The sequence below is a fragment of the Halichoerus grypus genome, chromosome 5, assembly GCF_964656455.1.
Source record: "Halichoerus grypus chromosome 5, mHalGry1.hap1.1, whole genome shotgun sequence".
Lineage (NCBI taxonomy): Eukaryota > Metazoa > Chordata > Mammalia > Carnivora > Phocidae > Halichoerus > Halichoerus grypus.
The window spans coordinates 95,441,157-95,467,245 of NC_135716.1; the positions used below are offsets into that span (position 1 = coordinate 95,441,157).

A 26,089-nucleotide genomic window follows, 5' to 3' on the forward strand; every position below is an offset into this window, starting at 1 on the left:
TATTGATACCCTAGATCCATGTCCTCATTAAGTGTCATCTTTGTAAAAACAGAAACAACTGGGAAGGAAAAGAAAAGCACCACTATATAGCCAGCTAAAATTTTAACTTGGCGATCTTTTCCATACTATGACTACTACACTACTTCATATACAGTCGAAGCAAAAGCAACTGACACATTCTCCATATGCGTTTTCACTTTTCCCCACTTCTCTCAAATTCTTCAATCTATTATAAAGCAAATTTGAAAATTTTTACATAACATTTCATTGGTGGGCTTATACCCAACATATTAACAATGACAAAAGGATTCCCTTGATGAAATTACAAGCTATGGAAGATCTGAAATAGTAAAGTTAACCCCTGATACAGTATTAAACTTATTTTTACATATAAAAATAATACACAGTGGGATATTTTATTCAATAAGATACAATCTTTAAGATCAAGAGAGAATATACAAAACTAATCTATGTAGTCCGATGTAGTTTGCTGTATAGTAGGAATAAATACATCTAGAACAGAAAGTGTGAGGTCTGTTCTTAGAGAAATTACCAATGACTTAGGGGTTTAAAGCCAAGTGTTCTGTAGGTACAGGCAGAAAGGAGCTACTGTTGCATTTTAAAACAATGTGGCCATTATAAAATAAAAGTCTTAAATCTATAAACAATAACAAAAACACACAAACCAAATGAAAATGTACTAAAATTTAATCATCCAAAAAAGCTGTAATTTAATCTGACAGTAAAACACAAGAAGCAATATTAGAGTTGGTTTAGTATATTATATATTTTAGCTTTGAAAGCCATAGAAATCAGTTATCCCAGTTTTTTTCCTATAAAAGACCCATTTTTCCAAAGCATTATGCACAATTTTAATTAGAATATAATGACAGAATGATATTTCATAATTTTTAAATATAAAATGAAGTCAATGACTCAAAAAGTTATCTGCTGCAATGAGTTTGAGGGGAAATTTCATAATCTATATCATTACAGATATAAAGTATAATGGTTCAACTTTTAGTTCTTGACAGGGAGGAATCATGATAAAAAGGTCAATATGAAATCATCTGATTATAGTAGCAATATCTAACATTTGAAATGCATCCATGCTCTTTTGTATAATCATATTAGAGTCAAGTATATTTATTTTCACATCTGTTATAACTGCTATTGCAAAGGAGAAATACTATTGTCTTATTTTCCAAGAGATATACACAGAGCAATTTTTTTTTTTTCTCCAGGGAATTTGTGCAAACCAATATAAGATTTAAATTCTTCACATAATATATAAAACAGGAGAAGCCTCTTCAGATTTAATTTTTGAAGTCTGGAATGCTGGCACTTCCCAATTAGGCAACAGTTCTTCATTCCTGTAATCTAGAACATTGAATATATATTTATATTTATATATATATATAAAATATATATACACACACACATATATGGTTAATCTCTTGATGTCAGAAGATGGTAGTGAACAAGGAGATATTCAATCATATAGAAAGAAACAGATATTGGCTGAGTGTTACTAGACAACTAAATTATACTAAACAGCTACAGTAACAGGGCTATTTTAAACTCCTTTTGAAAATGTTTAAAAAACAGTTTTATTAGTTTCACAATCTGACAGTCCTGTCTGTAAAAAGGAAAACAGTAATTATTTCTATCCCATTATCATCTTATTTTTCCAAAAAGGAAATGATACCTGTGCATAAAATTTCTTTATCCAACTATTTCAGGACTATAGGATATTAGGATTACCACTTTTTTAAAGATTTTATTTATTTATTTGAGAGAGAGGGAGAGAGTGCACGAGTGGGGGGAGGGGGAGGGGAGAGAGAGAGAATCTGTTAGGCAGACTCCGAGCTGAGCACAGTGCCTGATACAGGGCTCGTCGGGGGGCTCGATCTCATGACCCTGAGATCATGACCTGAGCCGAAACCAAGAGTCAGACGCTTAACCAACTGAGCCATGCAGGCGCCCCTAGGATTACCACTTCTAATACAGGTTAGGACCAGAAGAGATGACACAGAAAGAGGTGACCCCCATATGCAAGGGCAGAAGAATCCACGTTAGTTGTATTGCTCAGCAGAAAAGAATTAGGTTAAAGGAACAATTTCCTGAAGATGAATTTCTCTTCTAGTCTTTAGAAGTGGGACACACAAGAAAGAGATTAGCATGTTTCAATACAATCTTACTTAAAGGGTAGGGTCAGATACACTGCCCTCAAGGTTCATGTACTCTTACTAAAAACATATATAGCTACTTAAATCTACCCCTTATCTGGGTACTTTTCAAGTGAGATCAACATGGCACTTCCAGTCTATAATCACTCTGTGATTTCTTTGCTTTGCCAAGTATTCTGACTGCTAATTGACCCGTTATTTGGTATTTCCAAACATCCACAGAGATCTCAGGTGACTTATTAAATATATTGTTAGGCTGACTTACATATCAGAGCCTAAGAATTTATACACCCAGGATGAAAGTCTTACTTCTAGATGTAGGCCAAGATTTCTCTCCTCTCAGGTAAAACACAATACACTGCAGGGTGTATATGAATGAATTTTCATAACAGGCCAGAAGATGGCACCTCTTCCTTTAAACATAAGCCAAACATTTTCTAGAGAACTGGAAATTAAACTAGGCTCAGCTAAGGTAATGGCACCAACGAGACAGTCAACTACAGCTGACTTAACTAGGAGAGTTAAATGATACAGTTCAGAACAGGAACTGGAGTCCTGTTTTCCTTACCTAAACAAACACACCAGCAAAGTTTAAAATAATCACCTTCACGGAGCTAATGATTTATAGTTACTGAATCAAGATTTCACTTAAAGCCTAAAGCAAACATCTGACCAGAAGCTGTCTTTCTTAAATCCAACCAGAGGCAACCCCATGCTGTTTCCTCCTTTCTACCCATTTTCCTTGACCTTCATTTAAAAGGGGGGTACCAAGAAAATTAAATTAAAGGGAGTACAATTATTGAGTTGTTTCCCTGAAGAGAGAGATTCATCCAAGTCTCTCAGGAAGCACATATTAGTTAATTTGGTGCTCTGGAAGAGGTAATCTGCTCGATGGACCCAAGAGACTTACAAGACTTAGTGTAAGCAACTCTCAATTGGCAACAGTAGCCTTTCCTCTGACCGAACCAAGATTAGTAATATGCACATAACCAGCACCAAATTACCTCATAAAATAACTTCATGAAAATATTCTTTTATGGCATAGTTTATAGTGTTTGTGAAGATAAGTAGAAATTGTTCAAGGGATTTCATATACACAATTAGATAAAAAGAAACAAATGGTCCCACAGGGCCTGGTTTCTCACTTGATAGGCAGCTTCAATGCTGCCACTAATTTCTCTCCAATAGGTTCACTTTAACGAAAACTTAAGTGGTACTTAAAGTCAACTACTACTTAGAAGCCTATAGACAAAACATTTCAAAGAAGTCAACCTAGATCCGAGAGGAAATGACTACCAAAACATAGCACCAGATACCCAGCAGAATGGCTTCAGTTAAAAAGACTGACGGTACCATCTTTGGCGAGGACATGGAACTCATCAACTGCTAGCAGGTGTGTAAACTGGTACAATTACCTTGAAAAACTTTTTAGCAGTATCTACTAATGCTATCCATATATATAGTGTATAGTCTGGCCATCTCGTTCCTAGGTACATACCAAGTAGAAATGATGCACATGTGCATAAAGACTCATGCAAGAATGCAGAGAATTATCCATATTAGTTCTTGAAAAGAACCCAAATGTCCATCAGTAGCAAAATATGTAAGTCTACTGCTAGTACAGCCAGGCAATGCAAATGAACTACCGCTGCCATATGCTATTGCAGTAGTACCCTTCTAGAGCAATTCTCGAAAACATATTTTTGAGTAAAAGTCGCCAGACAGAATACCTGTTTTTGTTAATGTTAAGTTCAAAGAGAGGCAAAACCAATTACGGTGTTAGGAATCAGGGCAGGGATTACCCTGAGGGAGGAATGACTATTATTGATACACAGAGGTGTGTTCACTTTGAAATAACACATCAAATGTGCACTTAAGCATTTTGTTTCAGATGACCCACGTTCGGCTTTAATTTGGCAGGAACTCAGGAGTGACCCTGGAAGGAATTCTACCTATTCAACCACTATTTCTGGAATACCCGTTCTGTAGCTGGCACTGGGGACACGGTGGTGAACAAAACATCTATGGTCCTTGCCCTCGGACAGCTTAGAATCTCATCTCATGGGGAGAGAGACAAATTATCAACAGATGAGCACATCTACAAGCCATGTATCACATTTACAAGACATAGAAACCTGGAAATAACCCTAACAGGTGGAACGGGAAGTGGCTAGGGGTGGGGAAAGCCCAAAATAAGAGCGTGAGCAAGGCGTTTGTTCTGCTTTCCGGACCTTACCTGGCTCAGAGCTGCTGCTCACTGTGGGTCTAAAGCAGAAGGCATGATTTCTTTTTAGGCTTCTTCTTTTCCACTGGTGTTTTTCTATTTATCTGTCTGACCAGGTCATAAAATATCTAAATAAAAACAAGAAAAAAAGTCTTATTCAACAAACACTTGAGATATTGCTCCACAAAACCATCTTGGTTCTGTTAAATGTTATTCTGCTCTTGGATCTGTATTTTGCTGCTTTATTCTAACAGCAGGTTTCTCAGAAGCCCCAGGTGGCTTTCAGTCAGGGTAAAGCAGGACTTACCAATTTACTGTGAGGGAAATAACCTGCTCTTAGACATTCAATATAAACTTAAGAAAAAAAGTTCATAGTGAAAAACAAGGTAGTGAAGTTATATTCATCATGGACTCGTCTATGCTTCAAAACATAATTATTAAGGGAATAGTTAATGCTCAACTTGAATCTTCACATTTATTTTATTTTTAAAAACTTCAAACTTGGGTGCCTGGGTGGCTCAGTTGGTTAAGTGTCCGACTCTTGATTTCGGCTCAGGTCATGATCTCAGGGCCCTGGGATCAAGCCCCATGACTGGCTCCCCACTCAATGGGGAGTCTGCCTGTCTCCCTCTCCTTCCGCCCCTCCCCTGCTCTCGTGCGAACTTGCTTTCTCCCTCTTAAATAAATCTTTAAATGAAAATAAATAAAAATAAAAACTTCAAACTTACAGAAAAGTTACAAGAATACCAAGCACTTGTTTGTGTACATTCTTTACCCAGACTCACCAATTAGTAACATTTTGCCATGTGTACTTTATCATTTCTCTCTAAATACACTCTTATTTTCTAAACCATCTGAGAGTAGTCTGCATACAACAGGCCCCTTAATGGTTGAGTGTGTATCTCCTAAGAACAAGGATATTCTTCCATACCCATGTTACAGTTACACATTGAGTACATTTAAGCACCAATACGTTACTTTGTATCATCTACAGCGCAGATCCCAATTTTATCAGTTATCCCAGTAATGTCCTATATAGAATTCCTGCTCCACCCCCACCAAAGGATCCATCTAGGATCACATACTGCATTTAATTTTCTGTCACTTTAATCTTTTAAAATCTGGAACGGTTCTTCAGTCTTTGTCTTTCATGACATTGTCATTTCTGAAAATGGATGGCTAGTAACTTTATAGAATTTCCCTCAGTTTGGGTTTGTCTGATGTTTCCTCATGAGTAGATTCATGTTATATATTTTTGGCTGGAATAGGACAACCGTGTTCCCCTCAAGATACCACATGTAAAAGCAAATGATTTTTGTTTGCTGCTTTTGGTGATATTAATTTTGGCTAAACTGAAAAAGTGTGTGACCCCAATTTTAAGTAATAATCTCTGTTACTACATCTTCTGGATTTGTTTTGGATGAAAAATGCAAGGCATCAGAGACAAAAATACAATAGTACTTATTTCACAGAAGAAGATTATTTTAATACTGATATGTTTATATGTTTCATAGTGCTAAGTATGTCCAGGTATTAGAACAATTAAACAACAGATCAGCTGAATTTGGTTCTTTGCTATGAAATGCGAATACTTACTTACTAATGACCTGAGAAGCAAATATCGCAGAATCTCTTTACTATTACTCATCTGTAATAAATAGTGCTTTGTAGAAGTGTATCAAAAGGTCCTAGCTTTTAGGGGCATTATAGGGACAAACAACAAAATCTGAATATGCACTAAACAGGGACTGTGTAAATAACAATTTTCTTGATTTTAATAATTGTGGTTGTGTAAGAAAATGTCTTTGATCTAAGGGTACATACACTAACATATTTAGGAGTAAAGGAGTGTGATACTTAAACACTGACAAAATATTAACTAGTGAATCTGGATGAAGAGTGAAAAAATTCTTACTGTTCTTACATATTTTCAGTAAGTGTTAAAAAGTAAAATATTTTTAAAATCATTTCTTTAAGATGGTGCCCAGATAAAACAACTTCTATTTATTTTTTAAAATGGTCCTAAGATTACAAGGCTAAATTATTAAAAAGAAAAGCTTTATCCCAAAGCTTTAAGTGATTCATTTATATTCTTTTCTTTCTGCTCCATCCTCCCCACTGCCATCTTCTTCCATTTAACTTCTCTATTATCTTATTTCTAAGAAAGTTGAAAACACTGGATTTATGAACAAAACAGCAGTTTCACAGCTCTGAAACTCTCTCAAGAACTTAATATGCATAAGCCACGAACAAGTTCTCTTTTGTTCCCTAGCCTTAATGCGTAAGCTAGAAGATGAAAAATTAAAAGGATAAACTAATAGTCCAAGAATCAAAACCACATATTTCTTCACGCCAGCCAGTTTTGGGTTTCTGGTACTACACTAACTGGTTTTGTAGTGATATCCTCAATGACTTCTTTGGCAAACGCTGCCCACCTCACCGCAGCAGCTGGTTCAGTGATGAAGGCAAGTTCAAACTATAGTAAGTATTTGGTTAGATACGCTCAGAGGCCTCAGCCTAGGTTCTTCCTCATCTCTCTGAACTATAGAAAAATCTAAAGGGAAGACAGAACAGTTTCTCAATCCCTCTGCCATTACTCAACTGGGATGTCTTGATTCCAATTATTATTCCAGCCTCAGCAAAGAACAATTAATTCTTGATTAAGACTGATGTGATTCTGGTACTGTCAGTCCTACTTTCAGAACACAGTAAAAATGGTGTGGATAAGAGTTTAATATATATATTCTGCTACAGGTATCAGGGAATTAGAGGGCTATTTAGCCAAGCAGTACGTCCCTGTGTGATCTGAAATTTGAGTCCCAACAAAAATCACACGTATATTTACAAAGCATTAGCTGTCTGAGGAACTATGAACTATCCAAGGAACTCTGTAACTGGATTATCAAGCTATAAATAGAGAAACATTAAAAGAAACTCAAATATTATACTCTAGCATAAAGTTTGTATGTCCCTCAAAAGAGTAAAGATCCTTAAATAGCTAATGTATTCCATTTTGTTTTACTGTTCTCCGTTTTTAATAAACCCTCACATCAAGGTTTAATAAGACTGCTGTGAAAATGGAGCCCTGGGGCACTGGAAACTATAACCCAGGAAGCTTAGCAAGTAGCAGGTGAGTTGTCACAAACATGTAATGCTTTTTAAAAGTAAGGAACACCTCCAGTCCATGGTACTCACTGGACCCTGGCCCAACCCAGCCCCAGCAGAGCCAAGTCCTATGAACCTGGCAGGGGGGTACCAGTGAGGGTGAGAACAGGGACAGCAAGGAACCAGATCCCTAAGGCCAATCATCCTGCAGATGGTGACCCTGTACTACTGTTTCCCTAACCAAGCTCATGCATCAATCCTAATGCTTTTTTCCCCCAAGATTTATTTATTTACAAGACAGCAAGCATGCGAGGATGCACGAGCACCACCCCCACCATGCTTTTTAGCTCTGTTTTTTTTTTTTTTTTTGAGAAAAGACTGTACTAAACCTTAAAATTTTAGGGGTGCCTGGGTGGCTCAGTTGGTTGAGCATCTGCCTTCAGCTCAGGTCATGATCCTGGGGTCCTGGGATGGAGCCCCATATCAGGCTCCCTGCTCAGAGGGGAGTCTGCTTCTCCTTCTCCTGCTGTCCCCCCACCTTGTACACACTCTCTCTCTCTCTCAAATAAATAAAATCTTTTTTTTTTTTTAAAGATTTTATTTATTTATTTGACAGAGAGAGAGACAGCGAGAGAGGGAACACAAGCAGGGGAGGTGGGAGAGGGAGAAGCAGGCTTCCCGTGGAGCAGGGAGCCCGATGAGGGGCTCAATCCCAGGACCCTGGGATCATGACCTGAGCCGAAGGCAGACGCCGAACGACTGAGCCACCCAGGTGCCCCTCAAATAAATAAAATCTTAAAAAACAAACAAACTTAAAATTTTATGATTAGTAAAATTTTTAAAATAACATCTATAAAACTGTAATTACACAACAGAGAAAGTTGAAGCTAAAAGCATGTCATACTTCCTTTCATTTACTTGGCAGTGAAAAAGAAATGACTGTTGAAGATTTCAGTAGGACTTGTTCCCCACTAGGATGCAAACTTCTCTAGAGCAGGAATAGTGTCTGTCTGGATCACTGGGATTACCCCAGTGCCTGACACACTGCCAGACACATAGGCACACAATAAATATTTGCTGAATAAAGTGCCAGACACTGCTAGACACGTAAGCATGCAATAAATATTTGCTGAATAATGAAATTTATGAATTTTTTTATGTACTTATAAAAATTGGTTTACCTAAAAAAGTAAACTTTAACATTCTTGGTTATTTGAAAACAGAGGATCTGTAGCAAGCTTAATTTTTTTGCCTGTCAGATGTTTAAAGTAACTTAGTCATTTTAAAAGTCAAACAAGAGCCTATAACCATAATATTAAATCAAGGAAAAGTGACCTACAGACCCAAAGGCCAGAGAGAAACAGCAAACAAAAACACAGGATGCTGATAACCTAAGGCACTCATAAGTCTCACCTATGTTATAAGTGAGCTAAATTGACCGATGACCTGTGATACCACAAATGACAAGCAAACTGGCAAGTGAAGACTTCTGCATCACGGGGAAAGGAAAGAAGCCTACTCTGGTTGGCTGGTTAGTTTTTTTAAAAAAGCTTATGTTAAATATGTTAAAACAAACAAAAGCAAAGAGAACCTCTTGAGGTTTTGGTCGGTTGGTGGCGGCAGGTGGAAGTGCATGGATCTTTCAGGGATCCAGGAGGGTATTGGATTGACACCCAGGCAGTGGGCATGCTTATTAAGCATTTCCTGTCACAGCTACGTTCTCAGGATAGTGGAAGGCTTAAGTCACAGACAAAAAAAGCCTTGGGCACCTGCTGCACCAGGCCTCAAAGAGCGGGTGAATTCCAGTTGCATGCCCATGCTCACAGATTCCTCCCTTTGAGTCAGAAACCAAAGGCAGGCACGACTCAAAACACCAAATTCTGTGGTATCCATGAGGTATTATCTTTCTGTATAACATAAGTTCACAAGCTCAATAACTACTTTGATTTTTGTATTTTCCTACTTGACTTTACAACCTCTTTACACACATGCGCATAGGTAACTGTTACAATGCAAGGGTGACAGGACCATATGCACACACCACCTTCTGGCATATCATTCAGAAGCTTAGCAGGACTTGAAACACATTGTTTAACTTAAACTTTCTCTTTGCCAATAAGGTAAATATCAGTGTCTTCATCACAGCCATCAAAGTGATTTTACTCAAGTGAGGGAATATGGTTTCTAGGAATTACTTAGTGTTCTCTGTACACTGCTAGAATCAAGATCACTTAGAAGAAAATTTTTTCTTCAAAAAATTTGGTTTTGGCTATTAACTTAAAGGTAACTAAAAAGGCACTTGTTTGTGCTGCCTAGCAGCTGTAGGTTACCTCATTAACGTTGATCTTTGACTTTGCAGAAGATTCTAAAAAGGCACAGTTACACCACTGTCTTGCTAAATTCTGACCCTGTTCTTTGCCAACTACTCGCTCATCTTCCAGGTCACATTTATTGCCAACCAAAATCATTGGAACCTGTGGGAAGGAAAAAAACGTAATATGAGCACTAGCATAACTTGTTCCTTAGCCTTTTTTAAGTAAGCAACTACCTGTCACCAATTGAAATGTATTAGTTAGGACTATAAGCTTCACCAAGCGCTTAAAAAAATTCTATGTATGCACATTGGGGGAAAGAAGGTAGACGGAGGGGGAAGAGACAGAAAAAATATGGAAGAGATCCTACTACGTTCATTTGCTAAATTCTTTTAAGGATATAATCGCATAATTCTCATGTGGACTACTAATAATAGCTGAATTCCAAGTACAAAAATCTGAAGGAAAAGGAATCTTCTGCAATGCAGAGAAGAATGTACTCACTGGGCCTAACTGTGGTTTAAGTGCTTCATCTCAAAGGTCCAACAAATTCCAAAAGTAGTTGGCAAGACCAACACAGTAACAGGTTCTACTTCTATGTTTGACATTAGATCTGAAGACCAGTTTAGGTGAGATGTTAAGAAGGAATAACAGCTTAACAATAACCCACAAAATAGAGCCACAAAGCAACCATGCCTTCCCTTTTTTCCCCATACCAGAAAGGCTGCCCCTACTTGCAATAAAACAAGTTGCTAACAAACTATATAACACCCTTAGATAAAAGGTGTCCACAGAACACAGTCATTTGTGAGGTGATGCACACTACACACAAGAAAGGATTTAAGGGACATGGTGGATCTTGTATCTAAAATAAGCAATTATCACAAGTTAGATGAAACATACTAGACATCTACAAGTCCATCTTTTTTAGTTATGACATGAGATAAAGAGATTAACATCACCAGAATTCGGTGATTTGTATATAATTGCCTATGAAAACAGAAGTCTCTTAGATAAATTACTCATGGGAAGCAAGAGAACTATTCATTAGGTTACGCTGATCATGAGTCATATGGTAGAAATCCCTTCCGCCTACAGTATTACCCAAAGTTAAGGTCTTGAGCAGATGCATATGTTCCCATTAATAATGAGAGAGAACACGCAAAAACAGAAAGAAAGGTACAAATGAAATTTTATATCCCAATTTATACAACCGAAAAGGAACTCTCTGTAGTTCAAAACTGAGGTAAACACGTAAAATATACATTTCATCTTTGCAAAAAGGCACAACAGCAATGATGTTATTCATCAAATAAGAATTCTGCAACAAAAATAAACTGAAAAAAATACAAAAGCCCAGTTAATTAAAATCGTCAACATAACTCAAAGGAAAAAAACTGTTAAGTACAAACTATACCAAGAGAATTTTAGAAATGGAACATACCATTATGGTTCTTACTAATGTTCTTTGAACACTGTTTCTGACATAACTACCACCTTTCAAAGCTCAATTCGAGTCCCACTTCTCCCAAGTACTCTGACTCCTCTTTCTTCCCTACTGCACTTATTAACACACAGCACAATGAGCACTTTATCAAACATGCCCTCTATCTTAGCATATAATCTGTAGGTAAATTCAGAAAGTTGTAAAAATTTTTTGATCACAGAGATACCTTTAGGTTTGTGGTAGATACCCTCCAACTCCTCTTAACAGAAAAACAAAAACACTTTTTGGCCACAGAGAGATAGCAGTATGTCTTATAGTGAGAAGAACAGGGGTGCCTGGGTGGCTCGGTCAGTTGAGCATCTGCCTTTAGCTCAGGTCATGATCTCGGGGTCCTGGGATAGAGCTCCACTCCCTGCAGGGAGTCTGCTTTTCCCTCTCCCTCTGCCTCTCCCCCTCTGCTCGTGCTCTGTCTTTTTCTCTCTCTCTCAAATAAATAAAATCTTTAAAACAAATAGAAAAATACTTACATCTTCTGTGTCCTTAACCCGTAAAATCTGTTCCCTCAGGTCCTGTAAGTCATTAAACGTGGACTGAGCTGTAATAGAATATACTAGTGCAAACCCTTGGCCATTCTTCATATACAAATCCCTCATCGCTGTAAATTGCTCCTATAATAAAAAAATGTACAATTATAAGTATGATTTCTTGAATGTACACTGGAACAATTTACATCTGAATAATCACAAGTAAGCTACTCAATTTTTTCTTACACTCTATCATGACAGGAAATATAAGACCTATTACACAGTTTCTAGAAACTCTGAGATAGATGTTCTTGCTCCCTACTTATACAACTAGAAGCAATGACAATGAACTAAGGAATTAGAAAATTAGAAGGGAGATCTTAACCACCTTATCATGCAATATCATGCTTTCTGTGTGGTTTAGAAAACTGTATATAATTCCTTTGTACATATAGATCCTAATTAAATTATTTTGATGCTACTAAAGATGACCTCCAAGAAAGTGCTGTTAGAAAAGAGAAGCCTGAGTACTGAATCCTGAGGCCCTCCAACATTAAGGGATTGGGGAGATGAAGACAAATCAGGAAAGGAGACTTAGGAGTAACCAATGAGAGAGGGAGAAAACCAAGCAAGTGTTGATTCCTGGAAGCCAAATGAATAAAATTTTTACAGAAGACCGTGATCAACTCAGTTGGAGGTTGCTGAAAAGTCCAAGGGAGTTGAGGATACATGCAGAGGACTGATCATGAATGACAGGCCATGGACTTGAAGCCATGTGAAGAGAGGGTTAGGATATGAGGACAATCAAAAGATGGTGGGATAAATGGACTGCAGGTTCCAGTGAAGTTGAAGGTATAAAAGGAAGTGAGATGGAAAAACAAGAGGTAGAGAGTAGCATGCTTGAAAATGAGATGAAGGTGGTATCACAGTTATTGGTAATCAGATAGTCTAGGTAAGACCATGGGTGGGAATGGCTGAAGCAGTATGGAGGTCAATAAACTGGAAGGCCGAGGAAATGGATCATCTATAATATCCATATAGGTTCTATTTGAATACTAAAATCACCAAGAATTCTGACTGAAGCAGTGATGAAGAGAGTGAGCAAAACTCTTCAAGGAGTAAGGAGTGATCTGGGACACGATTAATGAGCATCAACTACTTTCCAAGCTTTATGCAAGGCACTGGGGACAAAGACAACTAAACAGGCAATTATGACACCACACATTGAGCACTAGGATGGGAGAATGATAAGATATTTAAGAGCACAAAGGAAAGATCTCTACAGTAGGGAAGAACTTCCTTAATTTGGACAAGAGGAAGAACAAAAAAACTCCTTCACCCTTGTGGAGGTGATGAAAGGAAAAAGTAGAAAAGTGCTCTTTAACTACTGGGGTATCTGGGAACAGAGGGGAATGACTGCTGATTCAGAGGCTAAGGAAATTAGGGGAGGTTGGAATGGCAAAAGGGGGAGATATTTAGAGTCAGCAGATATAAGAAAGATGTAGTTCTAATGATCCCAAGCTTCCTTTCCCACAAAAGAATGGAAAAATATAGTATCATTAGCACTACAATTGCGCCAGTCTACTTATATGCTTTTCTCAATGACATGAAACTTTCTCATCATTCATAAAATTATGTGGAAAATTTGTGCTAAATTTTAAACAACTTATTACATTTAAGAATACCATCCATTCTAAAGCTGAGAACTGCCTAATAGGTAAAGTCTATATGTATGGAGAAAAAAAGAAAAATCACTTAATGTGTGCATTTATGGCAGTATAACAGGAAATCATCAGTAATTAATAACAAAATTATAAAGGAGATGACAAATGAAGGCAATGAAAATAAAAGCAAATACTTGGAGCTCATACTATAAAACAGGCATTATGCCAAGTGATTTATAATCATTATCTCATTTGATCATTACAAGCACCCTATGATATACTTATGTCATCATACAGTAGTCATTTAAAGATGAGAAAAAAAGGCTCAAAATAATCCTGAAGATTTTTGTCAGAAAACATGTATCTGTCAACAGCCCCTTGATATGTTAAAATACTAATAAAAGGCAAAAACAATTTTGATAAAAATTAAAGACTATGGTGCCAAGAGACAAAGTCTTACATAAACCCAGAGAAATACCCATTTTAACTAAAATTCTGGATTTAAAATACCTTTTTAAAAAAAAGCAGTAATAGGGTAATCCTTAGCTCAATTTGGGAGAAGATACCCAACATACACATTCTGTAGGTGAACTCGACATACAATGTAAGAGTGGTATGTGGGCATGAAGTACATCACAGATGGTTGGAAGCACATAAGAAAATTTAAGAAGCCCTACATTTAGATAATTTGTTTTTAATCAGAATAATTACTTTTACTCAGAGGAATTATTCAGATGACAAAACCTGTTCACTAGTTAACTAAAATCTATCAGAAAAAGAGAAAACATCCTTACTGTTCCCGCTGTGTCCAGGATTTCGAGCATACACTGTTGGCAATCTACTTCAACTTGCTGTTGGGGAAGGGAGGAAAAATGAAAGAGTAATATCAAAATCAAAATGTCAGTCTGTTTTCCTGCCACCTCTTCACTCCAAGTACCTATTAACAACTACAAAGCCTTTTCTCTAGGAGTTTGCTATACTGGCTGAGACTTAACTTGGCACTATAATAAACAACAGGAGGTCTCAAGCATGTTCTATTAATACTACGGAAGCCAGGACTGTTAATGCTGAGTTTAGATATTTTCTGACCACTATAAACTGAGTAATGATTTTTGCTATTATTAGAAGGTAACGGTCATAGACTCCAATTTAAGAAAAACTGCAACAAACAGGTATAGTTCTAACAGAAATAAAAATGTATAAAAATATGTATATTTGTATTATCTTCAAAGAAAACAAAGCACAAAAGTATTAAATAGCTCAAAATGCAGATAAGATTTTAAAGAAAATTTTACTAAAATATGCCCCAAATTTAATATAGGAAAATTTTAAGAGATAAGGGGAATGCAGAGGTGCTAAAATGAGTAACACTGAACTCATACAGTCCTCAAGACTTTAAGGAAAAGGTATGTCTTTGGAAACGCTATGTGCATAAGGTGAAATTTTATATACTGAATTGTATTTCCCCAGTGTTTTATAAAGTAAGAGAAGGTTGGCCTAAAAGAAGTATCAACTATCAACTGTGTGGAAAATTTTTAATAAAGAAGTAATTAAGAAAAGTTCAATCTTCAACATTCTAGGTACAGATCTGTTTGTAGTTACAGCTTTAGCCAGGAACTTGTTTGGGAGCAATTTTAGTACGGCAACACTGTCTTCTAAAAATAAGTGTATTAACATAAGGCCTATTTTAAAATCTTCTGCGTCAGATCAGTGATTGCTGAGAAGCACCACTGGTGGACCTACAAACTCACTGTTACACCACTTACAGGACTCCTGTGGTCATCTGCACAATCAGTAAGTGGGCATGCTCAGTGAATAATGAATTAGGTCTGTAGTTTCTCAATGTACCTGGAACACAACTTTATTTCCAATTTGCAGATAATGAAACTGCTCTGCCAGTATGGCTGGATGAGCTTACATAATTTAACAAAACTTGTAACACTATTGAAGATAAATTCTACAACATTTAACAAAGTAATCCTTTCCTATTTGTTGAGGGGTAGGTTTAATTCTCTTCCTCCCCCCTTAACATACTTGGGAAATAAAATCATGAACATTCCTCATAATGTTAGTCTTATAATGAAATAAAATAGTATTCTGTCAAGACTACTGAATTTTTTTCTTTTGAATAATCTTTATGTTTTAGAACTTTGGCATTAGGGTCGCAATAAAATTGAGCAGAAAAGTACAGTGTTTCCATATACCCTTCTCCTGCTTCCCACTAGCCTCTCCTACCATCAGCCTCCCACACCAGAGTGGCACATTTGTTAGACTCAATGAACCTACATAGAGACATCATTATCATGCAAAGTCCACAGTCTACATTACGGGTTTACTCTTGGTGTTGTACATTCTATGGGTTGGGAAAATGTGTAATGACATGTAGCTACCATTATGGTATCATACAGAATCCAGTATCTAATTTCTTATAGTCTAAAGATGAAATCCCTTAAAGTTATTCTAAAACTAAACAAAAATAAAAACTTTTGGTCACAGGATAACTTCGAGAATAAAAGCGATCTTAATTTTACTTCACAAAAAGCGTTGTCAAAAATATACCTATTTATATGCAATTTTTCTAAATTAAAAAAACCCCTCCACCAGGAAAATGTGTACAGTAAAGAACAGATTACTAATCAGTAACAGAGCATAGAGTTCTCTGTAGCTAAGTAGTATTTAATGAGAAATATTCTGTCCTTGTGAAATTTTTAAAAACAGGTATGAAACATTTGTATCACTTCTCAAAAAATATTTTTAAAAAGCAATTCTATGGGTCAAGTTTTAAAGTCCTAAGGAACTATTGGTAAGCATGTGTACACAAGTTTCACATTTTACCTTTCTGTAGGAATCTTCTATCGTTGGGTCATATTTTTCAACAAAAATTCCCTGAACAAACTGAACTGTCTAGAAAAAAAGAAGCAGAGAAAAATTAAGAACTTAAAAATCAACTCTTCTAGAATGCTACTTACACCCTTATAAGTGATAAAGACTAAATGAAATTATGTGAAAATTTTGAGTAAACATGCAGATGTACAGTCTCATTATTTTCAATACAGGGATACACCCACAACTAAGAGGGCACATTGAGAAAGGAGGCGGTGTGTTAAAAAGCTGTCAACAATACTGCAGCCAACTCCCACTGTGAAATAATTACTGTATTAAGTTTCAAAATACAATGAAGATACAAATAAGGACACAGATCCAAATTAATGAAAAAATGAAAATTTATCAGTATTTAAACTCCAAATACCTCTTTAGGCATCTATAGTAACTTTTATTTCATGCTCTTAAAGGAATAAACAAAAGGTTCTAAATCTTTGAAAATCTTAAAACAGTCTAATTGTGGGGGAAAAGAGAAAAGGAAATTAGAAAGTACTGAATTTACTAAATTTACAGTCACATTCAAGTTTCATGTTCTCCCTAGAAGTAGTTATTTTTCCCATTTGCCGCTGAGATTCAAATATACAACCTTTCTGATTCCAAAGCCTTACTTTTTTCATCGGAAATACTGCCTACTCATCTTTTTCAGGTTACCTACTTCTTTCTCTAAGATTTCTATAAACACAGACTTGAAACTAGGTATTTTATCATTTGGTAAATAAAAAGAAGTATGGAAGATGGTTGTGAAATATTGCCTGGACAGCTTTGAAACAAGGTCTGGTACATTGTCACCTAAAAGCAAGGAAGGGTAAGAATGTGGCCCAAGGTCACCTACACTTAAATTATGCACGATTTTAGCTTGAGCTAAACACATTAGCTGGAATATAGTAAACTTCACACTTCTTCCTCTAAGCTCCTGTTCTTCAAAGGAGACTCAGGATATAATTACACCAAAAACTTTAATCGTTATTTTTATCAAGGATTTAATCACCTCATCTTAGCACTACATAGAATTCAAACATGGAAAACTTCTAATATGCTTTATACTAGAACAGAGGTTCTCAAAATGTGGTCCAGAGCAGATGTTTAGAACAAAACCTACTGTCCTCATAATACCATGACGTACTTGCTTACTCTCATAAATTTACAGTGTTTTCCAAAGGGTATATAACATGTTATCGCTAGATACTAGATGCAGAAGCAGGTGTGAGAACCCAAGTGCTTTCTCTAAGCGGTTGTTAGAGACTAGCAAAAATGAAAAACAATCTCCCACTTTTCACTTCCTTCTTCCTAAAGCAAGCTTTCATTGTTTCTCTGAATCTCATCTCCTCAGTTCTCAGGGACATCTTATTCATTCATACCGACTTCTATACCTTCAGTTTTCCTACTGGATCCTCCTCTTCCTTCCTTACCTACTGTCCTTTCTGCGTTAAAATCAAAAACAGAGACCAGCCTGAAAATTCCCTGAGCAGATAAAACCAGTTTAGTCTGTAAACAAAGCTTAATTTAGTTTATTTAGCAAAGCTAAATTGACCTGGGGGTCATTTCTTGCTTATGCCTCTGGAAGTCAAAAGCAAAACTTACACTGTTTCCCAAGGTTGATTTGAGGTAACCACTAACCAATTCTCTATCATTTAAAGAAAATTCTAACACTATAACCAGTCACTGAAGAATAAAGTCACTGTTTTCTCACTCTATAAGCTGCTTTATAACAATATACCCCTGAGCCTCATTCCGTGTTCTGGTTTTGAAGGTTCCCGGTTTGCAAACTGTCTTTTTGGTGTGTGCACAATAAACTTACTAATTACCACTTCAATGATTCATTAATTTTACTTCTGTTATTTCTTGAACTTTTGACCCCTGTAACAATTATTCCCTTCCTCTTCTATGTCATCATTGTCCTTTCCACGGGATTACTGCCTCCAGCACACAAACCGTTTGCTCTACCATCTCCCACCCAGAAATAAAAATTTCCCTTAACTCCACAACTCCTCCAGCTTCACCTCCCCTCTCTGTTCCCTCTCATAATCAAACTTCACCTGTCTACAATTGTGGTTCTGTTTCTTCAGCACTCATTTACTCTTTAACCCACCCCAGCATGGTTATGGCACTATGACCTTACTGCAGCTTGCCTTTAACAAGTCCAGCTACCTCCATGTTTCTGTATCATCTCTTTCCTCTCCTTTACTTGACTTCAAGTAAAGCTGCTTTCCTTACATGCAAGTATAAGATATACTCTTCTATGCTGGATTCTTCAATCCTACCTACTCTTTAAAGGTTGAGAGGTACTCAGAGCTCAGTCCTGAGTTCTTCTTTCTCTAGTCTCTTCCTAGACAACCTCACTTATTCCTATGGATTTTTATTTTCAATTATTTTATTTATTTTTGAAAAGGTAATCCCATGGACAGAGGACAAAATACAAAAGACACAAGAGTATGCAGTGGTAACCAACCCTACCTATCACCTTTGTTCCCAATTATCCAATTCCACTCCCAAGTAACCAGTATGTTATCTGTAGTTTATTTAACCTTGCAGAGATAGTCTCTACATTTTATACTATCTTCCCCTTTGGCCTCCTTTTTTTCTTATCAAATGATAGTCTACACTGTTTGGTACCTTTTTCCCCCCTAAATAATACATCTTAGATATCACTATATATCAGTATATACAGAGCTGCTGCATTCTTTTTAATAGTTATATATTATTCTACTCAAAATGTATATTAAAAACTTACTTTTAACCAGCCCCTACTGGTAGACATTTAGGTTGTTTCCAAACTCTTACCACTGTAAGGAATGTTGTGATCGATATCCTTGACCATGTTATTTTGTATATATGAACTTATACGTGAAATTTCAAGAGACTTGCTGAATTGGAAGTTATATGCATTTATTTTTATTTTTTTAAGTTATTATTATTTTTTTTTAAGTAATCTTTATACCCAATGTGGGACTCAAACTCACGATCCCAAGATCAAGAGTCGCATGCTCTTCCGACTGAGCCAGACAGGTACCCTGAATATGTGCATCTAAAATGACAGATATTCTCATTCACCACAGAGGTACTAATTTACAGGTACTAATTTAAAAGTAACATAATTCTCATGAACTTAAATACCATTGATATGTTCATGGTGCCCCAAATCATATCACAAGTCTCTCTTAAGCTTATTATCTTGAGGATCCAATTACTTATTTGATGTATTTACTTTAACATCTCACATAACCAAATTTGACATGACTCTTGATTTTTACTCTCAGATCTGCTCACTCTCCAGTGTTTCCTTTTTACTTAAATGATCCATCCATAAAATTAGTAGCTCAACAACTAGAAATTTGGGAATCATCCTCAACAGCTCCTTCTCTCCTAGTCCTCACATCAATCCAGCACCAAGTTATTTAATTCTCAAAACATCTACTTTTCTCTTCTTCGCTGGCACAGCCCCAATATAAGGTTCCACAAACAATCGGGTTCAGCGTTAACTCCCAACTGGTCTCCCATGTCTACTCGGCTTCTCTTCTAAATTACTTCACACAGATTCCGTTTAAAACATATATCCAATTCTGTCAACACCCCTCCCACCCCCGAAAAAAACACTTTCAATGGCTTCTCACTGTCATTAGGAGTAAGTTTCAAGTTGTTATATGGTCTTCAAGTCATGACGTGGTCCCTGCCTCTCACTTCATTCCTTCTACTTTCCTTCCAGTTCACTCCTGCCTTGGCAATTGTGACCTGTTCTCAGTTGTTCAAATGCTAATTGAGGTTCATTTGTCATAAGGGTATCTCTTAACAGTCTGTACTTTTCTTTCAAAGTATCTCTCTCACAATTATAATGAGGTAGTTCGTAGTTCTTCATTTAACTTTGTTAATTATTGTATCTCCTTCACTATATGGTAAGCTCTGAGGGACTATGACTGTTTTTGTTCACTGCTGTAACCCTAGAGTTAACAGTGTAGAATCTCAATAAATATTTACTAAATAAACAAAAACTAACTTCATTTCGCTTAAGTCTGGGGTGGGAGCAGGTAGGACTTACTCCACTAGTATCTGAAATAATCAGTCCTCCCCACCTGGAATGTAAGTTCCTTAAAAACTGAGAACAATCTTATTCCTCTTTGAAACACAATCACAGAGTGCTTAGAACATGGTAGGCAGCCAGTAAATATTTGGTAAGTGAAAGAATGAATGAGCCACCATTGTACACACTGTACACATGTGTGGTTACTGAATGAATCTCTGTCCCCTCCTGCAGGCCAGATACTAGGCATATAAAAAATACTGCCACCTTTTCTCACTAATGACTAAACATCTAAGGCAAGCAAATATCAATGTTCTTCTTGTACTATACTAATTAAGTTAGAGTTAGGTGGCTAACTTACCAGAGCGGACTTCCCCACGCCTCCTGAACCAAGGACCACTAGCTTGTACTCACGCATGATGTGGTCTGTTTAAATACTGACAATCTGGGGGAAAAAACAAAAACCTAAAGATTAATAAACATGCTAAGAATAGCCAAGAATGTGCAACTGTTACATGAAATATATGGTATTTTGTTTTTTGTTTGCTTTTTCCTTTAAGACTATTAAGAGGAAGACAGGCACACAGTAAAAACCATGCAGATTCTAAGCTAAGTTTATAGGACTACTGCCAGGCATTTTAATTCATTAAAGATCATCTCTGACTAGGCATCAATCACCATTAGAGTCTGTTCATGTTACTTGTAAGTAACTGTTACTTGTAAGTGACTGACTAGAAAATAAGGTGATTAAAACTAGTAGTTGTCTTATAACTACAATCACGAACCCAATTCTTTATAAAGCTATTGTTTAAACAACTAACACACTTTTTTGAAAAATTCACTCATTAGCATTAAAGTATATGCTATTTTATTTGCTTAAAATATCATGGTAATTATATACTATTTTGATCATTATTCTATTATAGCTGAACCATGTAAAATGTTACCTTGAAAATTATTAGGATACGAAAGGGATGTTAATTAATGAAATTGTTAAAACTCTGTAAGTAGGTATTAGCAATATACTCCATAAGGCCCAAATTGCTAGAAAGAATAAAAAAAAGAAATATAAACTTTATTTTTTTTATCTCCACAGTTATCTTAAAAGGTAAAAAGGCAGGAAAGAATTTCTAATGGCCATGATGGAATAAGTATGAATGGACTTTCTATCCCACAGTAAAAACCAAAGCCAGATAAAATACGTGAAACAACTGTTTTCAGACATTTGACAATAAGCAGTATAGGACTATGATCGCTGAGTGATGTGACAAAATGAAGTGAGGCCTACACCTGCCTTGGCTTTCTGCTTGGAGGCACTTTTCAGACTGAGGTACAGGGGGGAAGAACTCAAGCAGAGACCAGAATGTGTATCAGGGAAGAGGGAGTTAAGCACAGAAAATTCCAGAAATCTGCACAGGCGTTCACTCGAGTCTCTGACCAAACATTAAGCAGAGAATGCAGGATGAAACTCCGTGAGGTAAAGGCAAAGAATATATAAGGATCTATAAGCTGAACAATTCCAGGGTGCTGAGAAATATTGGGAGTTTTGGTCAGGAAAGTTCCCCTTGTTGAAAAACAGGCAATTCACTTGAAATCCCAGAAGATTGACTGACTTCTTAAGAAGATATGCAAGACAGAAGAAAATGGAGTATCTTTAAAATGCTTCAAGAAGGGGCGCCTGGGTAGCTCAGTCGGTTAAGCATCAGACTCCTGGTTTCTGCTCAGGTCATGATCTCAGGGTCCTCAGATCGAGCCCTGCGTCAGGCTCCGTGCTCAGTGTGTAGTCTGCTTCTCCCTCTCCCTCTGCTCACCCCCGCCCCCTGTGCTCTCTCTCTCTCAAATAAATAAAATCTTAAAAAAATAAAATGCTTAAAGAAAAAAATGGTCAATCTAGAATGTTAAATACAATGAATCTATCCTTCCAAAATGAAAGTGAAATAAAGTTTTTTTTCAGGAAGGAAGGAAGGAAGGAAAAGGAAATGAAAGGAAACAAAAGAAGGAAAGAGGTAAGGAAGAAGGAAAAGCTGGGGAAAAAATTGTAACAGTACCATTTAAAAAAAGCAAAGGAAGCTCGTCGGGTAGAAGAAAACGGTAACAGAAGGAAATCTGGATCTACATAAAGGAATGAAGATTACAAAAGGAATAAAAAGTACCAAAAATGGTGAATGAGAGTAAATCTACAAGACCTTTTTGACCACTTAAAGCAAAACTAAATAACAATGTACTACAAGGTTTTACAACACACACAGAAGTAATAGCACAATAATTCCACAATAATAGCACAAAAAAAGGAAGGGGACTGGAAGTATATTGTTCAAGGTTCTTACAGTGTATTTGTAGTGGTATAATATTATTTAAAGATAAACTGTCGTATGTTAACGATACATACTGTAAAACCCAGAGCAGCCAATGAAAACAAACTGATTCATCCAAAAAACAGCAGAAAAAATACAAAAAGGCAGAAAAGAACAAAGAGAAGATGTGAAAAATATAAAACAAACAGCAGGAGAGCAGAATTAAAAGGCAACCACACCATTACATTAAATGTAAATCATCTATTCCAATATTCCAAAATTCCAATTCGAAGTCAAGATAAGAAAGCAAGACCTAATCATGTTGTCTTCAAGAAACAAACTTTAAAGATACAAGGAAAGTTAAAAGTAGTATTTGTTGGTGACAAAGTAACAGTTGCTGCTAATATCACTACTGTGGTTTGTTGCCTGCACTCAAAATAGAAACAAATACTAGAGGTTAAGGAAAAATAAAGATTTTTTTTTTTCTATACAAGTGTTGGGGACCCTAGATTATGAATCCCTACCTCCTCCAAGCAGTTAGCATTTTGGTTACTCTAATCAAACTCAAACTTTTTGGTTTCACATCTTCTTTATATACTTTTATATTCTTAAGAGTTTACATTTACATGGATTCTCAGGAATGGATATTGGATTTTTTCCAAATACTTTTTCTGCATCTATTGGTATTATACCGTTTTTTTTTCTTCCCACTAATATGTCTGCTCTTTCCACTTCTATTCAACATTTTCTAAGCTAGATATAGTAGGGTCTAGCCTATGCAAAAGGAAGAAGTAAAATTGTCTTTATTCACAGATAACATGATCCCATATGTACAATACACAAAAAGAGCTACCAGACTTACAGGTGAATTTAGCAAGATTTCAGGATAAAAGGTTGATACAAAAAAATAACTATTATATTTGTATGTACTCTCAAAGAACTGAAAAAGGTAATTTAAAAAATACCATTTACCAAAAAAATACCATTTACAATAGTATCTAATAAGAAATAAAATACTTAAAAGATGAATTTAACAGAATATGTGCAACGCTTATATACTGAAACTACAAAACATGGCTCAGAGAAATTAAGGACATAGTAATTAGAGAGACGTGCCATATTATATTAAGATATGTCCATATTATTGTTAAGATGTCAATTCTCTCCAAGCTGGGTCTACAGATTGAATGCAATCCCAATCAGCAGGTTTCTTTTTTGTAAAAACTGACAAGATGACTTTAACATTTTTTTGAAAATGCAAATAACTTAGTATAGTTAACAGTTCTGAAAAAGAAAAAAAAGTGTTACACTGATTTTAAGACATAATATAAAACTACAGTAATAAAGATATTGTTACTGTCATAAAGACAAACGGATCAGTGGCACCAAATTAAATCCAGAAATAAAACCACATATATATCTTCAGTTCATTTTTGATGGAGGGACTGTCATACCCATCCTTCAAGATAACCCCCCCAAGGATCCTGGCCTCCTGGTATTCATAACTTGTACTGTTCACTCTCAGTTTTCATATCCTTGTGTAGTATCTTCCTAAGATTGGTTGTGTGACCAACAGAATATGGCAGAAGTGACCATATGTGACCTCCTTTAAAAGGCACTGCAGCTTATACCATGGTCTCTGGGATCATTCTAAGAGAAGCCACTCACCATGTCATGAGGACATTTAACTATCAGCCCTTCAGAGAGGCCCAACTGGAGAGGAACTGAGGACTCCTACCAACAGCACACTTTACCAAACATGTGAGTGAGCCCCCTTCAGAAGTGTATCTTGCAGTTTTAGTCAAGCCTTAATTTAGAGGATTGCAATCTTATGAGACCATGAGCCAGAACCTTACAGTCAAGCCACTCCCAACCCCTGATCCACAGAAACTGACAATAAATGATTAATGTTGCTTTAAGCCCAGTAAGATTTGTGTTAATCTGTTACATAGGAATAGATTGTTTAAGATAGGGACAAAAGTAATTCAGTATGTAAAAGACAGTCTTTTGAACAAGTCAAGCTGGAAAAAAATAAATTTCAACTCTTACCTTTGTTCATAATAGCCAAAATCTAGAAATAACCCAAGTATCCATCAAGAAGTGAATGGATAAATTGGGGTACGTCCAATCAATGGAATACTACTCAGTAATAAAAAAGAACAAACTACTGACAGATTCAACAAGATGGATGAATCTCAAAAAACACTCAGCAAAATACACAAAAGAGTGACTACTTTATGATTCCACTTATATAATTCTAGAAAAGACAAAACCAAGTTATAGTGCCAGAAAGTTACTTGAGGCCAGTGGTGGGGCAGGGGTGATGACTATAAAGGAGCATAAAGGAATTTTTCTGGGTGACGGAAATGATCTGTACTTTGACAATGGTGGTGGTTACATAGGTATTTCCATTTATCAAATCTTATTGAATTGTACATTTATTTTTTTAAAAAGATTATTTGAGAGAGAGCGTGCACAAGCGGGGGAGGTGGGGCAGGGGGGAAGCAGGGGCAGAGGAAGAGGGAGAAGCAGAATCCCCAATGATCAAGGAGCCGGACGTGGCGCTCCCTCACAGGACCCTGAGATCATGACCTGAGCCGAAGGCTGACGCTTAACTGACCAAGTCTCCCAGGAGCCCCCTTTTTGAATTGCACATTTAAAATAAGTACATTTTAGGAACCCTCATGCACTTTTTTTTTTTTTTTAAGATTTTATTTATTTATTTGAGAGAGAGAGAATGAGAGACAGAGAGCACGAGGGAAGAGGGTCAGAGGGAGAAGCAGACCCCCAGCTGAGCAGGGAGCCCGATGTGGGACTCGATCCCGGGACTCCAGGATCATGACCTGAGCCGAAGGCAGTTGCTTAACCAACTGAGCCACCCAGGCGCCCCCCTCATGCACTTTCTATGCGAATGCAGACTGGTGCAGCCACTTTAGAAAACGGTATGGAGGTTCTTCAAAAAATTAAAAACAGAATTACCATATGATTCAGTAATTCCATTACTGGGTATTTACCCAAAGAATATGAAAACACTAATTTGAAAAGGTATGTGTACCCTTATGTTTACTGCAGCATTATTTACAATAGCCAAATTATGGAAGCAATGAAAGTGTCCATCAATAGATGAATGGATAAAGAAGATGTGGTATATAGACAATGGAATATTAATCATAAAAAAGAATGAAATCTTGCCATTTCCAACAACATGAATGGATCTAGAGAGTATAATGCTAAGTGAAATAAGTCAGAGAAAGAGAAATACCATATGATTTCACTCATATGTGGAATTTAAGAAAAAAAATAAATGAACAAAGGAAAAAAGACAAACAAACCAGACTCTTAAATATAGACAACTGATGTTTCCAGAGGGGAGATGGGTGGGAGGACGGGGGAAATAGGGAAAGGAGAATAAGAGTACACTTATCACAATAA

At 36.5% G+C, this 26,089-nt stretch overlaps 1 protein-coding gene across 3 annotated transcripts in view; it reads right to left on the reverse strand.

Annotated features, from left to right (window-relative positions):
• Positions 1-690: 690 nt before the first annotated feature.
• The window catches only part of RAP1A (RAP1A, member of RAS oncogene family), a 75,930-nt gene continuing 50,531 nt past the window's right edge, over positions 691-26,089 (reverse strand). For all 3 annotated transcript variants that reach the window (XM_078072605.1, XM_078072606.1, XM_078072604.1), the window contains 7 exons: positions 20,725-20,808; positions 16,301-16,369; positions 14,260-14,316; positions 11,805-11,945; positions 9,849-9,992; positions 4,426-4,541; positions 691-1,380 (listed from right to left, as the gene is read on the reverse strand). In XM_078072605.1, the coding sequence (XP_077928731.1) occupies positions 4,455-4,541; positions 9,849-9,992; positions 11,805-11,945; positions 14,260-14,316; positions 16,301-16,369; positions 20,725-20,781 (555 nt within the window). In that variant the 5' untranslated portion in view covers positions 20,782-20,808 and the 3' untranslated portion in view covers positions 691-1,380; positions 4,426-4,454. The remainder of the gene's footprint in view (positions 1,381-4,425; positions 4,542-9,848; positions 9,993-11,804; positions 11,946-14,259; positions 14,317-16,300; positions 16,370-20,724; positions 20,809-26,089) is intronic.